The sequence below is a fragment of the Terrapene carolina genome, unplaced genomic scaffold (assembly GCF_002925995.2).
Source record: "Terrapene carolina triunguis isolate 2854851 unplaced genomic scaffold, T_m_triunguis-2.0 Scaffold374, whole genome shotgun sequence".
Classification (NCBI taxonomy): Eukaryota; Metazoa; Chordata; order Testudines; family Emydidae; genus Terrapene; species Terrapene triunguis.
In genome coordinates this window covers 15,353,730-15,371,317 of record NW_020664725.1, presented here as the reverse complement: position 1 = coordinate 15,371,317, position 17,588 = coordinate 15,353,730, and the positions used below count along the sequence as shown (strand labels likewise).

At 43.3% G+C, this 17,588-nt stretch overlaps 1 protein-coding gene across 2 annotated transcripts; it reads right to left on the bottom strand.

Moving 5' to 3' along the window:
* Positions 1–6,705: 6,705 nt before the first annotated feature.
* RBM7 (RNA binding motif protein 7) lies at positions 6,706–15,378 on the bottom strand. Of its 2 annotated transcripts, none has more exons than XM_026657943.2 (5): positions 15,261–15,378; positions 13,006–13,168; positions 10,427–10,529; positions 9,412–9,511; positions 6,706–8,509 (listed from the first exon to the last, which is right to left on the bottom strand). In XM_026657943.2, the coding sequence occupies exons 1-5, from the start codon at positions 15,354–15,356 to the stop codon at positions 8,069–8,071; spliced, it is 903 nt and encodes a 300-aa protein (XP_026513728.1). In that variant the 5' UTR covers positions 15,357–15,378; the 3' UTR covers positions 6,706–8,068. The 2 variants fall into 2 exon arrangements, with proteins under 2 accessions (XP_026513728.1, XP_026513727.1); XM_026657942.2 differs by having other exon boundaries at positions 6,707–8,509; positions 9,412–9,514.
* Between the last annotated feature and the right edge of the window lie 2,210 nt (positions 15,379–17,588).

Below are 17,588 nucleotides of genomic sequence, written 5' to 3'. Positions count from 1 at the left end.
AAGCCATTCCCAACCTGACCTGCAATCAAATGAAGAATCAAGAGGAGAAAGGGTCTGTGCCCCATTGTCAAATCATTGAACCCTCCCCAACCATTTTTAATTTCATGTGTAAGTCCAACTTTGTTTGCTCACATGAAGCACACAGAAATATTCTTGAGGCCCTAAAGTAGCCAGTTAGGAAGCATTGTGGTTGTAGCATAGGCGGCAGAGTGAAGTATGAGCCACACGTTAGGGTGTTCAATTTAAAAAAAAACATAGTGCTGCTTGGATTTCCCATCAGGTAACATATCACCATGGAAAAAGCAAGCTTTATTTTAAATAAATAAAGCTTTCCCCCCCTGTGGTTAGGGCTGTCTCATTGCATCAAAGCAATATCACAGCATGGCACTGGAGTGATGGGCACAGCATTTTTTTTTTTTTTTGACAGCAGTAATATGACCCTTAATTTACAAAATGAATTCACCGATATGCCAACAATGGCTGGTAATTTGGTGCTTAATTGCAAATATATCTTGTTTTCAAGCACAGCACCAAGAAGTTATATTCAAGCTGGTTTGAATAACGGGAGCTTAGGTACACAAATGTGTACCTTTCTCATAAATGTGTTTAAATGCTGTTTGGTAAATCCAAATAACAGCTTCTTGTGGCAGTTTCTCCAACTTCACTACAACTGTAGGTGGATTGTGGCCCCTAATGAACTTGTGCTTTTACTGATTTCTTGAAACTAAAAACTTAGATGTTTGCTGAAAGCTGCTCTCAAGGTTCTCAGTGCTTTCCAGAGAGGAAAGTGCTGAATTTGTCTGTCTCGTTTGTCAATAGACATCTTAACCCAAAGTTAAAGTAAACTACTAACAAATTTGTCCCAAAACACACTTTTTTGTAAAAATAAACTTTTTAAAGCCTACATCCACTAGAAATGTTTGCATTTTTTTTTAATTCCAGGGGGAGCAGTAATTCTTTAAAGAAAACATTTGATTTATTTCAAAACAATTTTTCAGAAGGAAATGCATTTTTAAATAAACATTAAAAGTTTAAAAAGTCAATTACAAAATTTTTTGCCAGAAGCTGAGGATGGATCACTTGATGATTACCTGTTCTGTTCATTCCCTCTGGGGCACCTGGCATTGGCCACTGTCGGACGACAGGATACTGGGCTAGATGGACCTTTGGTCTGACCCAGTATGGCTGTTTTTATGTTTGATCATTTCAAAATGTTTGGTTTTGTTAAGTTTCAAAACAAACTCAAAACTGCAGAATTTCCCACAAAACAGAAAACCCAGGTCCTATTTAATGGCCGTGGCATTCTAAAATCAGAACACCTATTCAGCACACTTGGTGCATAAATCCAGGTGATTTACAAGCAGTTCATGGATATATGCATAAAATACCGACAGTACTTTTAATTTTTACGTTTCTAATTTCAACTAGCATCCTACAGAATCAATATCTAAATGTCCAAGATGTCTTACGGATATGTTTTTAATATGGTAGTTTTCTGCTGTTGCAGTCACAGATCTTACAAGTCATGAAGTATCTCATTGTGAAATAGAAGGTGGTGTGTGAAAAAAATTATAGAAAAGGTAAAGAATTCTAATATATTTTTCATAGTAAAATCTGGCCTTGAGTGTTTATTATGAAATTGTCACATTACCACATCTATTAAAATCTAATTTATGAGGACTATTTTAGCACTAGATCTTATTGCCTGGTACTACTGCTAGCATTTTTAAGTAAAAAGAACATTAAGACAAAATACATGATTTATTAAACTAACTTGTATTTTTTACATTGAAACTGTTATCCAAGCAAGAAAAGTCAATTTAGCTATGTCTACACCAGTTTAAAAGAATACTTTTCCAGAATGTATACTGCACAAGGATCACAAATGCTAGTTTTCAGTGCTACAAGAAATAAGGGAGTCTGCACTTTTTCAGCAGTTAGCTTCCCAGATGCTATCCCAACACTTCCATTATGATGTGTGCTTCAAAGAAATTGGTGAACTAGCAGAGAGAAAAAAAATCACCTGCATCCTGCCAAACTTCCCCTTCTTATTTTTCATACCAAAACTTTTTAAACAAGTGTTCTGAAACTGTGACAGGATGAACACACTTATATTTACTCAGCTAAAACCAATCGCTTCTTTCTTCTTTACAAAATAATTGATATTTTCTGGCAAATTGTATGGTTAGGCTCATATCCAAAGTTTGTAAGCAAGATGTGGTTTTCTATCTTCCCTGCAGCTCATTCAGCTTCTAATTAAATTCACTGCACCTGTGCTGAAAATCATGCCCAATAACTTATTCAGAGAGCAGAACAGGTCATGCTAACTCAGAATGTGAACAGCTTAACTTTCTAGAACTAGCACTACACAGAAGGAAAGAGTGAGTTAAATTATGATTGATATTTCATTCTTTGCATGTTTTTATTAAATTCAATGGATCAGTAAGTTTTTTTTAAACTTGAGTGTTGTACTGTATATCTGCTAGGGAAAAGGAGACAGCAAATAGTTACTATTTGCAGAGGATTGGTTTTCTGATTGATGTACTAACACTTGGTAGTAAAATGTCAACTTTGCTGAGTATCTACTGTATAGCCTCCAATTTAAAAAAAAACAAAAAAACTCCCAAAGGCCAAGCCAAAATGGTTGAGGTCTGTAAAATTAAGGATGGAGTCTTTGAAAGACATCCATTTGTTATTCCAAAAGTCTTCTGCCAGAAGTATTTTTTTATTTATTTTTTTAAATCTTCCAATTATCATAAAATGAAATGTTAGCTACCATATCATGTATCAAGTCCTGCATCTTTGCTTCATAGGAGCCACAGGAGGCGACCAGCCCAACTGACCACGGAGAATCCGAAGTCTCATGGGAGACCCCAACACAGATACTGGTAGGACCCCTCTCCCCCCCCCCCCCCCCCGGCTGAGTTAGTGGCAAGTTGCTACTGTTACAGAGGCAGCCACACCCCTTGGTGGGCGCCCCACCCCCACTGAACTCTGGCTGCTAGGCCATACTGCCCTGCACCCAAGGGCTGGTCCATTGACTGGCCGCTAGGCCGCGCTGCCCTGCACCCAAGGGGCATAGACCGTCACACATGGTGGAGAATGTGGGCAACGCCCGGGACCAGCTGAAAGGTCCAGGGGAAGGAATCTAGACGACGGGAGCCCCACTGCCATCCAAGATGGATACCGAGAAGCTTCTAAAGTGGATGCTGGAGAGTCAGCAAGAGCAGGCGGCCCAACAGCGACAGCAACAGGCTCACATGATGCAGCAGATGGCGAGCCAGCATCAGGAACAGCAGCAGCAACTCCTTCGTGACTTGGCTGCCCAGCAACAAGTACAACAAGAATGCCTGGTCCAGCAAGTGGCAACTCTATTACGCCCACTGGGAGCCCCAGCCGCCACGCCCACAGGGGCGGGATCTGGAGAGACTTTGGCGGGGCTGCCGATATGCCTCACTAAGATGGGGCCAGGGGACAACCCCGAGGCGTTCCTGGTCACTTTCGAGCGGGTCGCTACAGCCGCCCAGTGGTCCCTGGAGCTGCCTCCTGAATATATGGACACTCCGGGCGTCAGTTTACCACTCACAGACTGTCTAGTGGAGCGCTTTAACAGTACCCTGAAGTCCATGTTGCGGAAAATCGTGGAGGAGGACCCCAGCCATTGGGATGCACTATTGCCAGCCCTGCTATTCGCTATAAGGGAGGTGCCCCAAGCATCGACTGGGTTCTCACCCTTTGAACTCTTGTATGGCAGACATCCCAGAGGAATCCTGGACCTCCTGAGGGAAGACTGGAAGGCGCAGGAGACACAAGTCCTCGGGACCACCCAGTATGTGTTACACCTCCAAGAGCGGCTCTGAGCCTTGAGTGCTTTCGCCCGAGAGAACCTGATGCGGGCCCAAAAGACACAAGAACGGATCTATAACAGAGGAAGTAAGGTGTGGAGTTTTGACCCGGGGGATCGGGTGTTGCTCTTATTGCCCTCTGCAGAGTCAAAGCTCCTAGCCAAATGGCAGGGGCCTTCCGAGGTGACCCGGCGGGTCGGGCCAGTAGATTACAAGGTCCGGCTGCCAGGATGACGGCAGGATACCTGTACGTATCACATGAATCTTTTGAAGGCCTGGAAAGCAAGAGAGGCCTTGTTCATCACCCCGTCACTGCCGGCCCCAGAACTTGGACCCCTAGCGGGGGAACCCCTGGATCCAAGGCAGGCTACGCTCGGGGCAGGACTCACCCCGGCACAGCAGGAGCAAATACAGCGGCTCATATGGGACTTCCCCGATGTTCTATCAACCTGCCCGGGATGAACCAACCTTATGAGCCATCACATTATGACAACACCCAGACAGAGAGTGAGAGACGACCACAATCTGCTGCCCCGGAAGATGTGGGCTGCAGTAAGACAGGAACTGGATACAATGCTTGAGATGGGGGTGGTCTAGGAGTCAAGAGTGAATGGCGAAGCCCAAATTGTTCTGGTCCCAAAATCCGATGGGACCACTTGATTCCCGGAAGGTCAATGCTATCTCCCAGTTTGATGCGTACCCAATGCTCTGTGCAAAAGAACTCATAGAACGACTTGGGGGAGCGAGGTATTTGTCAACCCTAGATTTAACTAGAAGGGTACTGGCAAATCCCCCTAACACCAGGGAAAAAAACCATCTTTCCAACGCCATTCGGCCTCTTCCACTTTGTAACCATGCTGTTCAGGCTACACGGAGCCGCAGCGACTTTTCAGCGGCTGATGAATAAGATCTTGCTGCCTCACGATTAGTATGCAGCAGCTTATATAAACAACACTGTAGTCTACAGTAGTAACTGGGAGGACCACCTTCGACACCTCACTGGGGTGTTCCAGGCCCTTAGAACAGCTGGCCTCACGGCCAACCTGGCAAAGTGCCATCAAGCAGGAAGAGGTAACATACCTCGGGTATGTTGTAGGGGGAGGGAAATTGCAACCCCTAATCAATAAGGTACAAGCCCTTATGGATACACCCATACCCAAGACAAAGAAACAGGTATGCCAGTTTTTGGGACTGGCTGGGTACTATTGCCGTTTCGTACCAGACTTTGCAACCATAGCCCGCCCCGTTCGGACCTGACGAACTCTCAGCCGTAACAGGTGCAGTGGTCTGACCAGTGCAACGAGGCCTTCAAGACTCTGAAAGAGCAACTCTCACAGGAACCAGTCCTGCGACACCCCGACTTTACAAAGGAGTTCATAATCCAGACACCTCAGAGGTGGGCTTAGAGGCCATACTTCCCCCTCTAGCTCTTGGGAAAGAACACCCAGTACTGTACCTGAGTCGCAAATTATTTCCTCGGGAACATTACTCAACAATAGAGAAAGAGGCCCCAGCCGTGAAATGGGCTATTGACGCCCTGCGCTATTACCTGCTGGGGAACACCTTCAAACTGATCACAGACCATGCCCCCCTCAGGTGGATACACAGCATGAAGGACACAAACCCCCGCATTATGCGCTGACCTCTCACTCCATCCTTACGACTTCCGCATATTTAATTGTTCGGGTAAGACCCACGTTAACGGAGACTTTTTTCTAGACAGGGAGGGGAGGAAGAGGAGACGGACCGCCCTTGGGGGTCCTTCTTAAGGGGGAGGGTGTGTAACGGGGTCTGCTTACCCCACACTAGCCCAGACAGGGTGAAGTCCCGCCTCCCCAGCAGGACAGGGCATGCTCCAAATACTCTAGCAGTATAAAGGGAGGAAGCCCAGCTCATTCTGGGCTGAAGGCCGCAGAGGAAGGACCTTTCTGGGAAGCGCCTGTGGAGGGCCAGCCACAGCCCCTGACTACGCCAGGATTCAGAGCCTCCCCAGGCCCGCTTGAACCCCGGCAGCTGGAGGAGCCACAGGAGGCAACCGGCCCAACTGACCATGGGGCATCCGAAGTCTTATGGGAGACCCCTACGCAGATACTGGTAGGAAATGACCCAGAGAGGGTAACGGAGTGGTACCTTCCACCCGGGAAACCTCAGTGCTTTGGTAGGATGTCCCTTCTGAGTCAGTGGCAAGTTGCTATGCCATTCTTAGGGCCCAGTGGAGTCGGGTGGGCCTGGGTCCCCCTACAGGGGCAGCCACACCCCTTGGTGGGTGCCCCACCCTCATTGAATTCTGGCCGCTAGGCCAGGCTTCTCTGCACGCCAAGGGTGGCTCCATTGAACTCTGGCTGCTAGGCTGCACTGCCCCTAGGGGCACAGACCATCACACATACATAACAGAAAATGTTCTAAGAGCATCACGGCATTAAAGTTACTTCTCTTCATATCATTTGCACCTTGCATAACTGATTACAATATTTTATTCTCGTAGTTGGGTGAATTTTTGTGCTAGTCAAAAATAGAGTCTGATATTAAATTGAAATCCTCTTTAGTCACACAATAGTACAAGTTCTCAAACACACAGATCAGTTTGATCTGAAAAGAAACTTTTTGGAACATGTTATATTTAAAAAAAAACTAAATGAATTATGGAGCCTGACAATTACAATACATGAGAACATGCAAAGACTAGGAGACAAGCAACTAACAGATTTTATATTGGCCAAGTAGATCTGAACTATTAAAATCTAGAGTTTAGTCTCCATGTCTCAGTACTGCAACTTATCATCCAATGCCAGGCTTTAAATAAAGATAGCACTAAAGACCCTATCTCAGTTCTTTAAATCTTTCAGGAAAACACTGAGCATATTCATTCCTCTTGACAATACTGAGAATACTGGCTATTCTATTTTCCTTACTCTGACTAGTTTGGTTTTGAGCAAGTCGATGTGACTTAGAATGTTTCTTATGTAAAAGACATTAAATCAAAAGTCTGAAAGAATTAGACTCTTCAGTAAGTCCTCTAGTTGGCTCTGTATTTCTAATTACCACTCAATTCTCACTCAACCATAAGTTTGACAATCACTAGCTATGTAGGAGAGACACTAAGATGCAAGCTGAAGAGAAACAGCTTACTGTAGAGGTTACTTTTCAACAATCCTCTGAAACTTTTCACTGAATATGCTTTTATAAAAAAGTTTATTGCTATACTGAAACATAGGAATGCATATATTAAAAGGTGATCTGGGCACGTGAATAGAGTTCAGTTATTTAAACAAGATTTCAATACATGTGGAATTGTGTCACACTAACAGCCTCTTGGTTACTAATCTGAAAGAAAAAAAATCAACCCTTATTACTTTTGTATACTGTACCTCAGTCAGACCACAATTTTTCAGCAACTGATTTAAAAGTTAAATAAGTAATATTGCATAAAAATTAGGGGCATACATCGAAAATACTTATAAAATAGGCACCCCTGTTTCTCCTATGCATTAAACAAAAATTCTTTACATCAAGAGGTACAGGCTAAATTTAGATTCTTTTCTAAAATATAGACAACCTACTTCAAGGCATGCAATCAGTTCCTGAGTGGTTTTAGTTACATAAACATAATTTCTTCAAACATTTTAGGCTACTGCACATAATTTTAAAACAAATATTAAAATCAAAAGGCCCAAGGTTGGAACAAAGGAGAGCATATTAAGTCCTTTAAATGCAAGAATTTGGAACACTGAAATTGTTTTATCCACAGATTTTACAGGGCAATTACATTAAATACTATTTTTAATACATTTTCAAAAGCAACATTTATTTCAGTATGAAAACACTGTCTTCAATATTTAAACTGCCACATGTATCATACTACAAGGAATTTGTTTAATGGGATTACCACCAGACCTGTTGCAGAGACTTTTTTTAATTACACTAAAAAAATACAAATTTTCTTTATAATACAACCAAGCTGTACAACTTCACCTCCCCCAAACTACAATGATTTTCTTTTTTTTTTAAAGTTGTGGCACATTTCTCTACATAAAACCCTGAGGTGAAAGGTTAATACAATAAAAATGAAGCTGCTTTTTCTTTTTAAAAAAAGGTAATGCACGTGACTTTACAAACTTTTTTAAAAGGTAACTTACGATGTTACTCTATACACTGTTAAAATCAATTTGAGACCTGGAGGAGAGAGCCCATAAAAGTTCTTTAGAGCCCACTTTTAATACTGGCTAATGCCGGGATGGGCGCCATTTGCCATCTCTGTAGTTCTCTCTTCTGTTATAGTCATGGCTCCAGCCATCTTGGCTCCTGTCTTCATAGCAGTACTCATCCCTGTTCCCTCTGGAGTAGTGATCAGATCCAGGGTCATGAGGACTCCTGTCTTCATAGCTGTACTCATCTCTGTTCCCCCTGTAATGATGATCAGATCCGTAGTCTCCAAAACGCTGCTCACGGTTAAAATGTCTGCTGTCCATATGATAAGGATGGGAGTTCAGCCTGTTCTTGCGCTGTGCTGATGATCCATCTGGACGACGCTGCATTTGTGAGCCTGAAGACTGATTAAATGAATGACTCTGCTGCTGCCCCGGTGAGGTATAAGTGGACTGATCAGAATGCGGAGAACCATACTTTCCACTGTATTGTGACTGCTGCCATGTACCACTATTCATCTGGGGGGAAAAAAGGCTAATCAAGAAAGAAGTCTAACTGAGTTGATGGATACTGAATCAGCATTTGGTTCTGCTGAGACTGGATGACTGATGGAACAGCTTAGCAGTCCATGGTGCAAGACTTAGGACAGTTTTTTAAATGCTTATAAAGGGGCTAGGAGTTCTGCATTACATAAATAGTAAATACAGGGGAAATACCATGCACTGTGTGCATCAGAATTCATGGCAGCCACACTCTCTCTACTGGAGACTAACGTCACAGCATTTTCATCCCTCTAATGAATCGGGCCTGCTTAACTCCTCTCTTCTAAATGATATACTAAATAAAATTCAGGATAAAAAGCAAGAGCGTTTAATTTCTTTGAGATGGTTTTGGTTGAAGTGATTACACTGAGCTAAGAAACAATGATCCAAAGGAGACAAAAAGAAAATATGTAACATACTGACCTATTTTTGGCTAGTGAGCATTTGTTTTCAGAAGTTTACACTCAAGCAGCATGAAAGAAATCAGAGCTGATGGTTTTATTCATATGGATGCTAAGTTGTCCTTTTGTGGAACCATATTTGCTCCTCAACTGAAAAGCTTTGATGTGAATACTTACTAACAACAGAAGGACTGGATGCAGGTTCACAGAATAAGTTTAGAAGTGTACACTGATTGCTTTATCTAGTTACTCTTTGGTTCAAAGAGTTTCCAGGCACTAAACACTTTAGTGGCAGGAACTGCAATCGTACTTTCAACACTCCATAAACACATTCCTGTGAATCAGTATCTGTTAAATAAGTATCCCTCAGTAAAAAGTACTTAAAATTAAAAGGAGAGAGTTCTTTCATGTGTTATCCACCTACTGCTTGTGACCACTAGCTCTAGATTTTCTGTTTCTATTAACTTAACAGCATACCACTTGTCTCTGAAGGTTATCAGGAGATGAGAAAGACCTCTGCAGCATCTGCGCGGATGTGAATCCTGTTGCTAACGTGTTATCTGTGCTCCTATCATATCTGCTGAAGAAAGATTAGGAATTTTAGTCTTTAGTGTTTCATACCATCATTGTGCAAGTTAAAGGGGCATCAGCAGCCTAATCAGTTTTTTTTTTACAGCACTACTTGGTTTAACTTTGTTTAAAGGCTTGCTTATTGTGTGCATTTGACAGCCCTTTGCCCACTTATTTCCCCTTTTCTGTGTGGGTCTTTCACACAGCAATGGAAAAACATTCTTAAACAGGGAAGTGACTCGAACCACAAGAATTGGCAGGTGGACTTCGAGGCAGGAGTGATAATACCTGCAAGTGCTTTTAGCTTTTCTCAAAAGGGACTAGCCATCAAGGTAACAGCATACCTTTAACATTCTCCCATTGGCATAATTACTCCACCTTGGCGAGAAGCGGAAGCTATCAGTGGGAGAGTATCTTCTGCCAATATAACACCGGTGTGGACAGCACGAAACTTGCATCGCTGAGGGAGTGTGGGGGCCTTTTTCCACACCCCTGAGTGACGTAAGTTAGATCAACTTAAGCAGTAGTGTAGTCCTGCCCTAAATAACTACAAATTTTCACTAGATTTTCCCTAAAAGAACACAGCTCACTAGAGCATATAAAGTGGAAAGCTTTAGAAAAGTAGTGTTTCACATTGGGCATACATTTTTCAAACTTGTTTTCAAAAAAAAAAAAAAAAAAAAACCCAAAAACTTTTCCTCACAGAAGGTTCCTAATTTTTATTTTGTTGCCCAAGAGATACAACTGTGCTCTACCTACAAACAGTATAAATGAATAGGAAGAGGGCCTCACACTGGAAAGAAGGAACAACTGCTACTCTGCCCAGAAGCAGGACAGCAGCTACAGCAAAGTCACCATATATTAAATGACTAAAGCATATATTTGATAAGCTCTTGCTGGGAGGTGGGATAGAAGTCTTTACCTGTTGGAATTTGGTGTTGAATGTGGTGTGCTGGAAGGACTTGTATTAGCAGTTCCATGCTGGGAATAAGATGAATTGCCATCTTGAGATGCATGACTACTCCCTGAATTAAAACAAACATTTTTAAAAGACAACCTAAAGAACGAATGGAAGTTCGGATAAGAAGTGAACACCTGTTAGAAGATGGAAACACTTTTGCATTGCTTAATTAGCTTTGGAGTTTCATCAGTGAACTGCCAAGGCACACAATCAGGTTTACAAAACAGGGTGTTGCAACTGTTTTAATACCCAATGGTAAAGATGCAATCAACTTGCAACATTCTTGCTAGTAAACCTAGTTTAACTGCAATCAGATGCAACTGTTACTAACATGCCAGTAACAGTAATTTTGTTTAAAAAAAAAAATCAAACCAATACCCCTCTACCCCCCACAAAACTAAAGCTATGAGGAGTTTAGAGCAGTGATCCTCAACCAGAGGTACATGTACCCCTGGGGGTACTCAGACGTCTTCCAGGGGGTACATCAACTCATCTTGATATTTGCCTAGTTTTACAACAGGCTACATAAAAAGCACTAGTGAAGCCAGTACAAACTAAAATTTAATAGACCATGATTTGTTTATACTGCTGTGTGTATTATACACTGAAATGTAAGTACAATATTTATATTTCAATTGATTTATTTTATAATTGTATAGTAAAAATGAGAAAGTAAGCAATAATAGTAATAGTAATAGCGTGCTGTGACACTTTTGTATTTTTATGTCGGATTTTGTAAGTTTAAGTCAGGTGAAACTTGGGGGTTACACAAGACAAATCAGACTCTTGAAAGGGGTACAGTAGTCTGGAAAGGTTCAGAGCCACTGGTTTAGAGGATCTCTTGGAGCTATAAAATAGATATTCTAAACATATAGCAGAAAACCTTTAGAGTGAGCTCTCCTTACCTTGTAGGAAAGCTTATGTTTCTTAAGGCAACTCATTTCACTAATGGTTTGAGCCTCACCTCTTGAAAGCAATGGACTCATCAAGGCAGGGACCATCTCTTGTACTATACAGCACTAAGCACAATAGGGCAGTAATCTTAGTTGCAGCCACTAGATACTATCATAATGTATTAATAATCTGAGCTTTGCCTCTGACTCCAGTGTATACTGTATTACACTCCAAATGACTAAACTGTGCATTCACTGAACTCCATTTTTTCACCTATTTAATAGATTGTTTACGGACCCCACTTATCTGGTACTACATATATAAACCTTTTGCATGAAACCCAAGAAAATAAAATTAATGAATTATATGGCCCACGGGCTGTACATGGACCAGCAGAGCATTTCATAACGCTCGCAGCCTGCTTCAACACAATACGCTAACAGCCAATTTATTAGCATTTTGTCGTGCAAACTAAAATGATGCAAGCATAAGTGTGTTAAAAGGTTTTCTATGTACAGTATTATCTAAATATGTACAAAACATGTTGAACTTAAAATATAAATCAATATAGGTGACTTTAAATCTTACTAAAATATGTAGAATCTGTTTGACCCACACAAAGTTGGGTTTATGTGGCCCTCCTGTGTAATAAGGGTGGGCACCATTGATCTAAAGGATTACCACCACTTTTTGAGCACTCTTAACCAAGAATTCCAATATTTATTTCCTTCCTCTTTTCAGGCATCAGTCAGTCCCACTGGCAAACCCAGAAATTCACTCAGACTCTATATTGTTGCCTCCAGAACATTATACAACCTCATGACTGCGCCTCTTCAAAACCGCATTAGCATCACAGGGGGAAAAAAAAAGAACTAAAAACAAAGAGATTCCCCTCTTTCTGAACATGCAAATTCCAACTCTCTTGAATTTGTTCAACAGCAGCAATTATCCCTACTTGAGAGATCTTCATTTGCCAGCCTATCCATTTCCAAAATATCTTCAATAATTTGCACCCTCTGTATCTTCCTCTCTGGCAAACCTTGTTACTCCCTGTACACTAATACAAGACCTCACTTCTTGGTCAATAATCAAAACTGAGGTGAGAGACTAGGACTTTTGTGAAAAACAAATCCCATCATTTGAGTCTGCGCCATTTCTGCTGTTTCAATGCTATTAAGACAACTTTGGGTATATACTCAACTAAATCGGAAGGCTCCCCCCCCGTACTATGAATCTGAACAGCCTTGAGAAAATGTAGAAGTTCTCTAGATACATAGATGTAATTGACTGATTAGGATTACTATAGTCACCATTCACACAATATTTGCAGTGTAAAAAACAAAACCTGAAATCAAAGTTAACACACACAAAAAAAGCAACTTATGTTCAGGCAGAACTGACAGACAAGTCTCTTGCTTCAGGAAAAGTATAATAAGGAAAGGCTAGTGTACCATCTGTTCTGACACCTTCATTTCACAAATATACCAACCATTAGAAATGTGAATGACAATTTGATATCCTACAATGAATATCCTTTTTATCTAAAAATATTAAATATAAATAGTCAAGTTTTTTGTGAAGGGGGAAAAGATAACTCCACTTTGCCTAAAACAACTAGATTGTTTAAATGTTTATTTCATGGATACCTGATCGGAACTGAATTTTGATGGGCCTTCCAAAAAGTTTGATCCCATTAAGCAGACTCATTCCATAAGGGACAGATTCTTCATGTTTGAAATTCACAAATGCAAATTGCTTTGGTTTACCATCTCTATCCTTAGGTATTTTAACTTTAATTACTGGACCTGCCTGCAAATCAAGAAACAAAAAATGTTAAATAAAAATGGAGCAAGTTCAGAAGAGTTTTACTCTTACAAAGAAATGGAAAAAGCGAAATCAAGAAACTCATAAGCAAGCACACAAAGACCACCACACCCATGCTAGTTCTGCAGAGACAGGTTACATGCATCTGTATTTAAGTGAAGCTGTTTGGGGCAAGGAGTATCTTTTTATTATGCATGCATACAATGTTGAGATAGTGTCCTCTAGGCACTACCACAATACAAAGAGTAATAGTAATAAGAAGCAGTTATAGTTATGCAAGCCACCTATGCCACTCTAAGAACAAAACATGTACTGCAATAGAAGGGTAAGACTACATCAAATTAGAAAGGGAAGAAAGAGACCAAGGAATAGGCTTGATCAATACTGCCAGCCACAAGCAATCAAAAATAGTGACATTGGTTTAAAAAACATGACATCTAACAATAAGTTTTGGTTTCTGTGTTTCCTGGTTTGAGCCTTTGGGTCACCACCAGGTCACATTTCAAGCTTTCCTTCACAATTATGATGGATTTTTTTTTTTTTTTGAAGTGTTAGTTGATGGTTCAGTGGTGAGGCACTGGCCTATCCCAATACGTGGGATATTGGAGTTCAAGACTGGTCACTTCCTGTATGACCTTGGTTAATTCATGTAGCCTCTCTGTGCCTCAGTACGTCACCTATAAAAATGAGACTATTCCTCCACCTCAGAGTATTGAGACAATACATTAAAGTGTGGCAAAGTGCTCTGAGATCTGCTAATATAAAGTGCTGTAAGAACTGTGGTATTATTATTCTTCAATCTACTTCAGCAGTTGTGCTTCACAAAAACACACATAATATCATGAGCTTGGCAATAAAATTGTAAAAGTTTAATGGTGCTGATGCAGGATTTGATGTGCAAAATGCTCTGATCTGCCTTTTGCAGGAGGTCAGACTAGATCAGAGGCTCTCAAACTGTGGGTCAGGACCCCAAAGTGGGTCACGACCCTGTTTTAATGGGGTCACCAGGGCTGGTGTTAGACTTGCTGGGGCCCAGGACTGAAGCCAAGGGCTTCAGCCCTGGGCAGTGGGGCTCAGGTTACAAGTCCCCTGCGTGGGGCTGAAGCCCTGGGCTTCAGCTTTGCTCCCCACCCGCTGCATGGGGTGGTGAGGCTTAAGCTTTGGCCCCTCCACCCGGGGTGGTGGTGTTCAGGCAGGCTGAGGCTTTGATCCCACCTCCTGGGGTTGTGTAGTAATTTGTGTGCAACGAAGTTTGAGAATCACTGGACTAGATCATCAAAATGGTTGTTTCTGGCTTTAAAATCTGAGTATGTCTACACGGCACAGCTAAGCCCAAGATCTGACTCAGGTTTGAGCCTAAGACCCCCCCCGCGTGGTCCAAATCAATCTGACTGAAGCCAGCAAGCATTCAGGACCCTGCGCGAGGGGCGGGTTGGAATCTAAGTCCCGCGGTACCATTTTGCAGGGTGGCTGCAGCTCGCCCCTCAGGCCGGGCGTGGTCTGCGCAGTGCCGTGTGGACGTGTTAGCAGGGCTGCGAGGCCCGGCTCCAGTGAGCGTAAGCCCCGCTTTCCAGTGCGGGGTGGATGCTCGCACACAGGCTCCGAGCGGGGGTTAGCGCCCAGGGGAGACCCATCCTGCCCTCAGCCGGGCTGCCCACGGGAGCGTCCCCAGCAGCTGCAGAAGGGGAGCCCGGCCTGCCCAGCGCACTGCCAGGGGTGAGGCTGCCCCGGGGCGGAGGGTGCGTGTGGGGCACCCTCCCCGCGCCCGGGCCGTGGAGGGCTACGAGGGTGACCAGATATCCCGACTGTATAGGGACAGTCCCGATTTTTGGGTCTTTTTCTAACATAGGTTCCTATTACCCCCCCATGTTTCACACTTGCTGTCTGGTCACCCCAGGCTGGGCCATACGTGCGGCCGGGCCCGCGGGCGGAGCCTGGGATGGGGGCGGGGCTGACACCCACTCGCAGCGCGCGCGCGGTGTGGGGGGGGGGAGAGAGGGGAGGCTGCTGCCGGAAACCGCCCGGTCTCTTCCCGCCCTCTCAGATCCCGCCCCCAGGGGAGCGCGGCAGCCGATACCTGGTGGAAGAGCTCGAAGATCAGCTCCTCGGTCACCCGGGGGTCCAGGTTCCCCACGAACAGGGTCCGGTTGGCCTCGGCCGCCGCCGCGCCCATCTCCACACACGGGCCCCGACTTACTGCGCAGGCGCCGGCCGTGTATTGCGCAGGCGCAGCCGTTTGAGGGCGAGGCGTCGCTTGTCGCGCGCTCGCCAGGGCGAGACCTTTACGCCTTCACGCGAGAGCTTTACGGTGGCAAGAGCATAGGGGGGAGCGTCTCCGCTCTGCGCATGCGCATCCCTAGGAGGCATGGTATAAAAGCCATGTGTTCCACCTGTGGAAGGAGAATGGCGGGCACTGTTTGGGGAGTGGTTGCTGCTAAGGCGGGAGAAGGAAGGAGGGGGGCGGGAGATGGGCTGCAGCTGTAGCTGGACTGTCTGTTAACCATAGTCCTGCAAACATCATGAGGTTGATTTAAAAATAATGAAATTCCAAATCTATGGTGAATTGGGGGTGGCTTTCTTTGCCTTGCAGATGTTGTGCCTCTAGGACACAGTTCAAGCGTTTCCCCTCAAGGGTCAGGGCTTGGAAACCTGTTTTTCATTAAGTCTCATATAATCATATGACTCCAGAAGCTAGGGCTTCCAGAGAAACACCTCATATTGTGAGAGTTGGCAACACTGTAAAATGATACAGGAATCAGTGGGTGACTTGCTTAGCAGGAGCTCAGCCTAAATGATCATTTTGGACCTTTAAAATCTATATGTCTGGGATGTGCTGTATAAGCATATGGGGGGAAAGGAAAAGCTGTAGAAAGCACAAGTTCCAGTATGTGCCATGTTGTTGAGAGAGAGAGAGAGAATGTTTCCCAGCAGCGGCAAGGGACATTTGTTTTGCAAGAAACTAACCATACCGATAACTGAGGGGCGTGACATAAAGTATTATGCCCAATAACACCAAATATGAGAAAGTGTAAGAAAGATACTACCAGGAATCCCAAGATTTATCATAAAACAAACAAACCTGTGCCTTACCTTGAAAGATGGCATTCTGCTGTGTAACAACCTGCCAGCTGATGCAGAATGGACAGTAAAGACAAATGGGCAGAGAAACTCATACCCCAAACTCAGTATGTAATCCTATTCTGGGTGGGTAGTACCCACCTCTGACAGATACCTGAGGGGGGTCTGACTTTCTCTTGCACAGTGGCAAGAGGTAAAGCTGAAGTCTCATTGAATTTAATTCAATTGCTCAGTTCTGGGAAGTGGAGGGAGAAATGCCTAGCTCTGGGAAGAAGGAAGGGACAGAATAAAAGTGAGGACCACCCATAACCATATGATACAAAAGAAGGCAACAGGCTGATTTCCCTGCAGACTCAGGAACACAGCCGGGCATTGAGGCCTGCAGAAGGATGTTAATCCGTCAAAGTGAAGCACAGTACACAGGGTAGAAATGAAAACATGGCTGCTGCCCCCAGGGACATACAATCTAGAAGCAAAGATCAGACAAGTTGCTCCGGGAGATTCTGGCAACGGGGGTAATTTTGCATATTTTCTTATTTATAGGAAAGTTCAGATTCTGCAGGAACTGATGGGAGTATCATGGCAAAACCAGTTCTGGTAGAAACTGATCACGCACATACACAAAAAATCTTTCCAGTGCCTAGATACTATGGTGCTGGGTTGTACAAAATCTTAATGCCCTGGCTGTGATGTTTGAGGTTTTTCCCCCCCATACACACTTTTTCCCCCCCCAGTGGTGGTACACTCATGCACCTTCAGGGATGCAACCCTCAGTATAGATATGCTACAATGGTGTAACACAGGATGTGTGTAGTTACAGCAGTTTAAATTTCTCCACTTTAGACAAGCTCTAAGGTAGTTTTGTAAATGCTTGTTTCTTTCTAGTGTTAAAAGTTTTCACAACACTAGGGGGCTTTATAATCATGTTTTCCCCAAAACAGTTAAGAATGATAGATTCACCACCAAAACTTCTGCTGAGAGTATTATAAATTGCTGTACACAGAAACTGCTGTGAAATTCAGTCTGTGATCCATGCCTGAAGTTTACTGGAAACTAGTCTATGATTATTTAAATATTTTTAAAAAATAGCCTTGCATGTGTTGTTTTTCAGCCCATCATTCTGAAAGGACAGATGTAAAGTTGCCCCATACAGGAAAATAAGCGAGTGCTGCCATTTCAAATATAACTTTCTGAGGTTTCCTGCTCCCCTTCTCTTTTTTAAGTCTTTATTTTGTATTCAGTGTGGTTTGTATTTTTTTATAACCCGAAAAATATGTGCGAGTGTTGTTGTGACCTGGCATATGAGCTCGCAGCACCAGTCACTCAA